Source organism: Ylistrum balloti, unplaced genomic scaffold (assembly GCF_031769215.1).
Source record: "Ylistrum balloti isolate Yb309-2 unplaced genomic scaffold, AGI_CSIRO_Ybal_v1 Utg369692, whole genome shotgun sequence".
Taxonomy (NCBI): Eukaryota; Metazoa; Mollusca; class Bivalvia; order Pectinida; family Pectinidae; genus Ylistrum; species Ylistrum balloti.
The window spans coordinates 451,853-463,223 of record NW_026781927.1 but is presented as its reverse complement, the minus strand read 5'-3'; the positions used below and the strand labels follow the sequence as shown (position 1 = coordinate 463,223).

The 11,371-nt window shown below is 39.9% G+C and overlaps 1 protein-coding gene across 1 annotated transcript in view; it reads left to right on the top strand.

The window, feature by feature from the left end:
- The window catches only part of LOC132565101 (leucine-rich repeat serine/threonine-protein kinase 2-like), a 107,791-nt gene that overhangs the window by 30,903 nt on the left and 65,517 nt on the right, over positions 1 to 11,371 (top strand). Inside the window, exons 16-21 of the mRNA XM_060229709.1 lie at positions 852 to 955; positions 2,206 to 2,325; positions 5,221 to 5,320; positions 5,643 to 5,742; positions 6,485 to 6,672; positions 8,092 to 8,685. Of these exons, the coding sequence (XP_060085692.1) occupies positions 852 to 955; positions 2,206 to 2,325; positions 5,221 to 5,320; positions 5,643 to 5,742; positions 6,485 to 6,672; positions 8,092 to 8,685 (1,206 nt within the window). The remainder of the gene's footprint in view (positions 1 to 851; positions 956 to 2,205; positions 2,326 to 5,220; positions 5,321 to 5,642; positions 5,743 to 6,484; positions 6,673 to 8,091; positions 8,686 to 11,371) is intronic.

Below are 11,371 nucleotides of genomic sequence, written 5' to 3'. Positions count from 1 at the left end.
ATATTGGTAGTATTGTTCTCCTGTAACCCTGTAACAACAAGTATAGATGTGTTCTTCCTACATTTACAGCCTTTTGTCCTCGGACCTCAACAGAACATTCATGCTCTTCAATCATGTACAGTCATGAGTGAATGTTTGTATGTCCTCGGACCTCAACAGAACATTCATGCTCTTCAATCATGTACAGTCATGAGTGAATGTTTGTATGTCCTCGGACCTCAACAGAACATTCATGCTCTTCAATCATGTACAGTCATGAGTGAATGTTTGTATGTCCTCGGACCTCAACAGAACATTCATGCTCTTCAATCATGTACAGTCATGAGTGAATGTTTGTATGTCCTCGGATGTTCAATCATGTACAGTCATGAGTGAATGTTTGTATGTCCTCGGACCTCAACAGAACATTCATGCTCTTCAATCATGTACAGTCATGAGTGAATGTTTGTATGTCCTCGGACCTCAACAGAACATTCATGCTCTTCAATCATGTACAGTCATGAGTGAATGTTTGTATGTCCTCGGACCTCAACAGAACATTCATGCTCTTCAATCATGTACAGTCATGAGTGAATGTTTGTATGTCCTCGGACCTCAACAGAACATTCATGCTCTTCAATCATGTACAGTCATGAGTGAATGTTTGTATGTCCTCGGACCTCAACAGAACATTCATGCTCTTCAATCATGTACAGTCATGAGTGAATGTTTGTATGTCCTCGGACCTCAACAGAACATTCATGCTCTTCAATCATGTACAGTCATGAGTGAATGTTTGTATGTCCTCGGACTACAACGGGCCACTCTGTGCTGTCTAACATTGCACAATATGTGTGTTCTTTTTATTACAGAGGTACATGATTTGGCAAGTGAATGTCTCTACGTCTTCGGACTACAACAGGACGTTCTACGCGCTAAGATGTTGTTGTCTGCATGTCAAACAGGAAACATTCCTGTAAGTATCCTGTTTCATGGGTTAATCCAGATTTTGTGGAATACTACCATTTTATAAAAGAATTATCTTTTACCTTTTTTGTGAAATGGAGAAATTTCAGGCAGACTATTTGGTCTTATTTCTTAAGAGAGATAGAATAGAAATAAATGGCATACCTGCAGATAACATGAATTAAATAGGACAATGTTGAGGTTAGAATAATAGTTCTTGTTCATGATGGCATGGTTTGAAAAAAAAATTAAGTGAAAATATGCTAATTAACTCAGTTTTGGGGAAAACTTGCCCTATTTTTTGTTTTCAGTGTAAATTCTTGATGGGGAATTTGTTTATGTTCAGAGGAGAAAACAAACCCATTTCTTTTAGTGAAAATGGTATAGATTAAGAAATTCTTGCATTTCAATCCTTCTGCCAGAATTTTTGTCGATTCATAGCAATTAAAAGTTTTGTCTGTCATATACACATTTATAGTGATAGAAAACAAATATTTAGGTCAAACATCAGTGTGGTGCAGTTATTTAGGTCAAACATCAGTGTGGTGCAGAAATTTGGGTCAATCATTAGTGTGGTGCAGATATTTAGGTCCAACATCAGTGTGGTGCAGTTATTTAGGTTAAACATCAGTGTGGTGCAGATATTTAGGTAGATATTTAGGTCAAACATCAATGTGGTGCATTTATTTAGGTGAAACATCAGTGTGTGATGCAGATGTTCAGGTCAAACATCAGTGTGGTGCAGATATTTAAATCAAACATCAGTATGAAGCAGATATTTAGGTCAAACATCAACGTAGTGCAGTAATTTAGGTCAAACATCAGAATAGTGCAGTAATTTAGGTCAAACAGTGTTTTGCAGTTATTTAGGTCAAACATCAGTGTGGTGCAGATATTTAAATCAAACATCAGTGTGAAGCAAATATTTAGGTCAAACATAAGAATAGTGCAGTAATTTAGGTCAAACATCAGTGTGGTGCAGTTATTTAGGTCAAACATCAGTGTGGTGCAGATATTTAGGGCAAACATCAGTGTGGTGCAGATATTTAAGTCAAACATCAGTGTGGTGTAGATATTTAGGTCAAACATCAGTGTGGTGCAGTTATTTAGGTCAGACTTCAGTGTGGTGCAGTTAAATGGAGTAACCATTTATTTATTTTTTTGATTGTTGACATTCTATGGTGTCAGAAAACTACAAATCTGTTTATATGTATAACTCGTCTCAAGAATTCTTCTGAATTCTGATGTTGATACTTTCAGGCAGCAGAGTGTCTGATAGAGCTTGGTGCAGATGTCAACTTTGTACAGGATAGCTGTACTCCATTGTACATCGCTGTGGAAAAACAGAATGAGGAACTGGTTCAGCTCTTACTCAGACAGGTAAGTGTATTGTACCTGTAGAAGGAAAACAATGAACAAAATCACAGCAGGTATAATCACTAAGGGAGGTGGAGGCACAACGTCCCTAAGAGTAAATTTCCGTGGAAATCCCGATGAACTAGCCATGGATAAATTAGTATACATGAGGTCTCACTAAAAATCCAGGTAATGAGTACAAAGGAGTGAGTCCAACACGGTAATTCTTCTGTATACTTTATGTTTATTGTGGAACGTCGTATACATGTTTGGTCATCAGAACCAAACAAATTACTGATTAGTATATTTAGACTGTGAAGTGTTTATATTACAAACCTGTTTCAGAAATAAAAGGTAAGTATATGTAACAATAGCTACAGGTAGACAATAGTGAGTCTACCAACTATAATTCTGGTTTTTGTGATTGGTTATTTGTTTGGTTTTGATGACGGCTCACTTAGAGCCGAAGCATGTTAACAACGCTCCGCAAGAAACATCCAGTACACAGAAGAACTACCGTGTTGGATTCACTCCTTTGTACTAAAAAAAATACAGAAGGTAAATGTCATACCTTTGGGAGGACAACAAATCACTTTATAGACCAGAGAACTTATCCAAGGGATTGAAGATAATACCAATGTAGCAATTTGTTAAAAGAATTAAATAAGTTGGATGTTTGATTTGTAGTGTACCTGAAATTTAATTAATTATAGATAAAAAATAAGAATATAAAAGCCTAATAAATAAGCTGCATACTGTGAGTCATACATTGTCATAGAACTGAAAGTTTGTGTTTTTTTCTTAAAAATCACTATTTCATGGACTTATGACATTGTGGATTAAGAGTTTCCAATAAATAAGAAAAAAAAAATCAATTAAATCCAACACGAATATGATTTTACAATATTATTTACTCTAAAGATAAACATTTGTCCAAATAAATTTTCACTTTTACTGATAATAAATTTTTATTTTGGCCAGTTTTCAGTTTGGTGAAGAAATAGATTTAGCCATCTGGGTTTGGTTCATAGGTTTTTTTACCAGGTACTCTGGTTTCTTCCCACAATAAGACCCCTCGTCAGCTTACATCTGTGTCAACAAGACTGATTATTATAAGTTAAAATAACTTGTCTCAATAGTTTTAAAATAACTAAAATTTCTATTTATATATTTGACTAAAAATTCCCAGAAGCATCTGATCGAGGTTAAAGGTCATCTGTGTTATTGACCTACTGAAGAATGAGAAAGTATCTTATTTGAGTACAAGTGTTTAGGACAGCATAAACCTGGGGTTACACAAGTGTTTAGGACAGCATAAACCTGGGGTTACACAAGTGTTTAGGACAGCATAAACCCGGGGTTACACAAGTGTTTAGGACGGCATAAACCCGGCATAACGGCATAAACCTGGGGTTACACAAGTGTTTAGGACAGCATAAACCTGGGGTTACACAAGTGTTTAGGACAGCATACACAAGTGTTTAGGACGGCATAAACCTGGGGTTACACAAGTGTTTAGGACAGCATAAACCTGGGGTTACACAAGTGTTTAGGACAGCAGAAACCTGGGGTTACACAAGTGTTTAGGACGGCATAAACCCGGGGTTACACAAGTGTTTAGGACGGCATAAACCCGGGGTTACACAAGTGTTTAGGACGGCATAAACCCGGGGTTACACAAGTGTTTAGGACGGCATAAACCCGGGGTTACACAAGTGTTTAGGACGGCATAAACCCGGGGTTACACAAGTGTTTAGGACGGCATAAACCCGGGGTTACACAAGTGTTTAGGACGGCATAAACCCGGGGTTACACAAGTGTTTAGGGTTACACAAGTGTTTAGGACGGCATAAACCCGGGGTTACACAAGTGTTTAGGACGGCATAAACCCGGGGTTACACAAGTGTTTAGGACGGCATAAACCCGGGGTTACACAAGTGTTTAGGACGGCATAAACCCGGGGTTACACAAGTGTTTAGGACGGCATAAACCCGGGGTTACACAAGTGTTTAGGACGGCATAAACCCGGGGTTACACAAGTGTTTAGGACGGTTTACACAAGTGTTTAGGACGGCATAAACCCGGGGTTACACAAGTGTTTAGGACGGCATAAACCCGGGGTTACACAAGTGTTTAGGACGGCATAAACCCGGGGTTACACAAGTGTTTAGGACGGCATAAACCCGGGGTTACACAAGTGTTTAGGACGGCATAAACCTGGGGTTACACAAGTGTTTAGGACGGCATAAACCTGGGGTTACACAAGTGTTTAGGACGGCATAAACCTGGGGTTACACAAGTGTTTAGGACAGCATAAACCTAGTGTTACACAAGTGTTTAGGACAGCATAAACCTGGGGTTACACAAGTGTTTAGGACAGCATAAACCTGGGGTTACACAAGTGTTTAGGACAGCATAAACCTGGGGTTACACAAGTGTTTAGGACAGCATCCCAGGTTACACAAGTGTTTAGGACAGCATAAGCCTGGGGTAACACAAGTTTTTAAAATTCTTGCACCAAAAATGTTGTCAAGCTTGAAATTTTTTGCCAAATGAAAATTTTCGAGCCAAATATGAATTTATCAGAAAGCCATGTTTAGATAATAGTGTTAATTGTTGTAATGTGATTAAATATTTATAACTGTAAAGAAACAACAGTTTCAGTACTCTTGTGTCAATAAGGTATTAAACAGGTTAGGGACATGTAGCATAAGAAAAATATATACCTGTAGGTAGTATTGTCATGTACATATAATTCATATTTGGTGAAAAAAATCCTGAATTAAAAATTTTGTAACAAAACACATTGAGTCCTGACCTCAGAATGTATTTGAATGAGAATAAGAACAGCAGTATGGAAAGGAACAGTTCATCGCAATAATGTAGCTGTATCTTTCTAAAATAACATTGTCTATACAGCACATCACAGACATCCAGAATCCGCTGAAGATAAGTCTGGAACAGTCGAGTCATCAGATCACAGGCATGTTACTGGGGCACATCAACAAAGACAGAGAAGGTATCAACCTTGTTACATATTGTTTTCTGTCTGCACGTTTTAATTTTAGTTACATTCTAATCAGTACACGCTTTGTAGTGTGGTACCGTTTATCCTGTTCTCATGGTTACACTATAAGTACTTTTTCTTCCTCAACCAATGTGTTACATAGCTGTGTATTTTACAGAAATGTTAATGTCGTGGGCGGGGCAGGGCCTCAGTGAGCTCCACCCAGACTTGTTTGTAATAGCTATATATTTTACAGGAATGTTAATGTTGTGGGCGGGGCAGGGTATCAGTGAGCTCCACCCAGACTTGTTTGTAATAGCTATATATTTTACAGGAATGTTAATGTCGTGGGCGGGGCAGGGCCTCAGTGAGCTCCACCCAGACTGGTTTGTAATGGCTTTGTCTTCTCCAGCACGTAACAGCTTCACAGTTGGGTTTTGTCTATCAGAAAATTACGATATTAACAGAAATCGCACCACAGAATGAAAACTAGAGTGGTTACAATATTGTAGAAATTTATCTCCTAACACTACTGTAATCTTAATCTAGGCTAAATGTAACACAGCTGGGGGTTCAGCCTGGTGTCACATCCTTTGTAACAATTTGTTACTACCAATCCTAGCTTTCTGATTGATGGAAGTATTTTTTATTTGATTATTTGATTTTTAGACCTTGACCTTTCGGGTGGCATTACCATGTCACTAGACATCTTGTCTTGTGACAACTTTTTTTCGCTTTAAATGACCTCACAATATCCGAGCTAATAGCATGCTGTGAGGTGGGGCTTCAAATGAACAACATTGACCTAATTCCAAAACCAGAGATGTCAAATGTGATAAAACACTTCTTCTCCAGAACCAGAAGCCCAGGAACATGATATGTTGCCAGTGACATGCTGTGATGAAAACTATATTCAGCAATATGACATTGACCTCTTTGGAGGTCCATAGCCAGTAGACTAACAGGTTCATGGTACATGTATTAGTGTAGTCGTATGCTTCGAAAATGGACTTTCTAGTTTGCAGAAATTCAACAAAACACATTAATCTTTTCAAGCTGTACAACAATTTCATATGGGCTTTGTTCATGATTTTATCTCGGGAGCTGCAGAACATGTAAGTGATTCAAGCTCATCAGGGCTTTTCTTTGCTATTTGATTCATTCCTCAAAGATCAGCTCTTCATATTTATTGTATCCCTGCTTTGTTACAGACAATGGAAAGCTCATTTTGACAAAGATCAAGAAGAGCCAGCAAAAACATAAGTTCCGTTCAGCTGATAATGACACAAGACTTGACGACAACAACAAATACTTCCGATACAAGAGAGACAGAAGACGTCACCATAGTGACGGTTTCGTTAAAAGTATGTACATATCAAATGTATCACTTTTGTTCAATTTTACTCTTGATATGTAAATCTAAAAATTATTCTATGTCTGATGATAAGCCCTCTGTTGTCCCCCCCCCCATCATGTCTGGTAATAAGTCCCCCATCATGTCTGGTAATAAGTCCCCCCATCATGTCTGGTAATAAGTCCCCCCATCATGTCTGGTAATAAGTCCCCCCATCATGTCTGGTAATAAGTCCCCCATCATGTCTGGTAATAAGTCCCCCATCATGTCTGGTAATAAGTCCCCCCATCATGTCTTGTAATAAGTCCCCCATCATGTTTTGTAATAAGTGCCCCCATCATGTCTTGTAATAAGTGCCCCCATCATGTCTTGTAATAAGTCCCCCATCATGTTTTGTAATAAGTGCCCCCATCATGTTTTGTAATAAGTGCCCCCATCATGTTTTGTAATAAGTGCCCCCATCATGTTTTGTAATAAGTCCCCCCATCATGTCTTGTAATAAGTGCCCCCATCATGTTTTGTAATAAGTCCCCCCATCATGTCTTGTAATAAGTGCCCCCATCATGTCTTGTAATAAGTGCCCCCATCATGTTTTGTAATAAGTGCCCCCATCATGTCTTGTAATAAGTGCCCCCATCATGTTTTGTAATAAGTCCCCCATCATGTTTTGTAATAAGTCCCCCATCATGTCTTGTAATAAGCCCTCCCATCATATCTGTTATTATATTCCCCCCATCATGTCTGGTACCACGTAAACCTGTCTATAAAGATTAATTGTCTAAAGACCACCTCTACACAAATTTCACCTTTCTAGAAAGGCTATTTTTCTCTGTTCCCTTTAGTGGCCTTTAAAAACAGGTTAGATACTTATTTAACAGAAATATGCTCCTCTGATTTACCTTTAAGCTCTAGTTGGATAATGATGGGAACCTGCTTGATGGTTTCAGATATTGTTATAACTGTTGGTGGAGTATAAACTGCTGTTGTTGAAACAGATATGTACAGAAAAAATTTGTAATTTGATTCATACAGTTGCTAAAGCAATGTTGTGTTTCAATGGTCCTTACTCATAGTGGGTTGTACTCCTCAAGAACCTGCTATCAACCTGTGCTTTCATAATTGTGTTCTTGGTAAGGACAATTGACCCCAGTTGCATTGAATAGTATGTGCCAGACCTCTTGCATGTTGTTCAGTGAGGTAGTAACCACGTACATGTACTACTAAGAAGCCATCTCAAGTAAAATGATGCAGGCTGATCACAAACAGTCGCGTCTGATTAGAATTTTGTGGTAATCTGTGATGATTGACATGTCAAAGGTCACACTTGAAACAAAGTTATGTTGACCTCGACTGATGTGATTTCCTGATCTGATGAGTGGGGTATAACAAGGTGACACCATGAATTTACACCCTTTACTTCTTTTTTCAGAGAAACATTTCCCACAAAGTGATTCTGTGTATCGTCAGACATCTTATGAAGGGAGGAAGTCAGTGCTAAGGAATCATAAGGAGGGAGCTGTACCTATACCGTTTCCTATCTCTGCTCATAAACTTTCCCCCGTGTCAAGCCTCGATGGTTCTAAAACCGAAAGTTTGGGGTTCCCCACCAGCAGTCGAGGGTTTCGATCCCAAAGTTCAGGGGTCTTTGCCAAAAGTCCAGGGTCCCCATCCAAAAGTTCAGGATTCCCCACCAGCAGTCGAGGGTCCCCATCCCAAAATTCTGGATTTCCTGTCAAAAGTCCGGGGTCCTCATCCCAAAGTTCAGGGTTCCCCATCAGCAGTCGAGGGTTCCGGTCCCAAAGTTCAGGGATCCTTGCCAGAAGTCCAGGGTCCCCGTCCGAAAGTTCAGGGTTTCTCACCAACAGGCGAGGGTCCCCGTCCCAAATATCAGGATTCCCTGTCAACAGTCCCAGGTCCCCGGCCTTTAGCCCTGTGTCCCCCACTTTCATTTCTGGTCATTCGTTCTCACAGAGACAGCGACCAAATACACTGCCAGGCCTGCTTCACACCAAACAGGACAATCGTAAGTTTAGCTGATTAATACTATTGATATGAGAACCTCAGAAAATCTGTTAAATTTTCGTTCCTACAAAATACATACTTTTGTGGTTCTGATATAAATGATTTTCATAGTTGTACTTCCACTGAGAAACATAAGTCCTGTGAAAATTTAACATGATTTCTGTATCAATGGATTTTACACTACGTCTTCATACTGATTCTGTGAGTCATGCAGGTGTGATAAGGACATTTAAATTTATCAGTTTAATTCAAATAAAAAAAACCACCTTAGAAACATGATCTTCACTAACGTGTGGAGTTAGTAATTAGCATGATAATGAGAAACCATTTACATGCCCAGTAGCCTGTTTTGTAATATTTCATATTTCTACGCATTGATAATGTAAAAAATAGCTCCGCAAACGTGGGCAATACCCCACAGCCTTATTATAAAGTTGGGTGCAGAGCTAAGATTGTGAAGAACATCAATAGGCTGTGTAGGTCCATAGGCCGAACATGCCCAGCGAAAATGGTGATCGCTGGTGATGTCGTTCTTGAGATAATGAGTGGAATGCAAATTCAAGATGGCGGCCGTAACCGCCATATTGGATATCATGCGGTGACGAAAAACAATAGAATTGTGTAGGTCCATAGGCCCAAGATCCCCAGTGAAAATGGTGATGACTGGTTTTTGAGATAATAAGTGTTATGTAATTGTGGATGGACAGACAGACAGACAGACAGATGGACAGACGGACGCAATGTGTGATCGCTATACCCCACACCCTTTTGGGCTGTGGGGTAAAAACTGATCTCGCAGATTTTTCCAATCTAAACTGCAGAACTGGAACGACTGTCTTAGACTGAACAGTGTTAGGTGTAACAGTGATGACTATATGAGAACTGGGACGACTGTCTTAGACTGAACAGTGTTAGGTGTAACAGTGATGACTATATCAGACCTGGGACGACTGTCTTAGACTGAACAGTGTTAGGTGTAACAGTGATGACTATATGGGAACTCGGACGACTGTCTTAGACTGAACAGTGTTAGGTGTAACAGTGATGACTATATGAGACCTGGGACGACTGTCTTAGACTGAACAGTGTTAGGTGTAACAGTGATGACTATATGAGACCTGAGACGACTGTCTTAGACTGAACAGTGTTAGGTGTAACAGTGATGACTATATGAGACCTGGGACGACTCAGTGTTAGATGGGACGACTGTCTTAGACTGAACAGTGTTAGGTGTAACAGTGATGACTATATGAGACCTGAGACGACTGTCTTAGACTGAACAGTGTTAGGTGTAACAGTGATGACTATATGAGACCTGGGACGACTGTCTTAGACTGAACAGTGTTAGGTGTAACAGTGATGACTATATATGAACAGTGTTAGGTGTAACAGTGATGACTGAGAACTGACGACTGTCTTAGACTGAACAGTGTTAGGTGTAACAGTGATGACTATATCAGACCTGGGACGACTGTCTTAGACTGAACAGTGTTAGGTGTAACAGTGATGACTATATGAGAACTGGGACGACTGTCTTAGACTGAACAGTGTTAGGTGTAACAGTGATGACTATATGAGACCTGGGACTGGGACGACTGTCTTAGACTGAACAGTGTTAGGTGTAACAGTGATGACTATATGAGACCTGGGACGACTGTCTTAGACTGAACAGTGTTAGGTGTAACAGTGATGACTATATGAGAACTGGGACGACTGTCTTAGACTGAACAGTGTTAGGTGTAACAGTGATGACTATATGAGACCTGAGACGACTGTCTTAGACTGAACAGTGTTAGGTGTAACAGTGATGACTATATGAGAACTGGGACGACTGTCTTAGACTGAACAGTGTTAGGTGTAACAGTGATGACTATATGAGAACTGGGACGACTGTCTTAGACTGAACAGTGTTAGGTGTAACAGTGATGACTATATGAGACCTGGGACGACTGTCTTAGACTGAACAGTGTTAGGTGTAACAGTGATGACTATATGAGACCTGGGACGACTGTCTTAGACTGAACAGTGTTAGGTGTAACAGTGATGACTATATGAGACCTGGGACGACTGTCTTAGACTGAACAGTGTTAGGTGTAACAGTGATGACTATATGAGACCTGGGACGACTGTCTTAGACTGAACAGTGTTAGGTGTAACAGTGATGACTATATGAGACCTGGGACGACTGTCTTAGACTGAACAGTGTTAGGTGTAACAGTGATGACTATATGAGACCTGGGACGACTGTCTTAGACTGAACAGTGTTAGGTGTAACAGTGATGACTATATGAGACCTGGGACGACTGTCTTAGACTGAACAGTGTTAGGTGTAACAGTGATGACTATATGAGACCTGGGACGACTGTCTTAGACTGAACAGTGTTAGGTGTAACAGTGATGACTATATGAGACCTGGGACGACTGTCTTAGACTGAACAGTGTTAGGTGTAACAGTGATGACTATATGAGACCTGGGACGACTGTCTTAGACTGAACAGTGTTAGGTGTAACAGTGATGACTATATGAGACCTGGGACGACTGTCTTAGACTGAACAGTGTTAGGTGTAACAGTGATGACTATATGAGACCTGGGACGACTGTCTTAGACTGAACAGTGTTAGGTGTAACAGTGATGACTATATGAGACCTGGGACGACTGTCTTAGACTGAACAGTGTTAGGTGTAA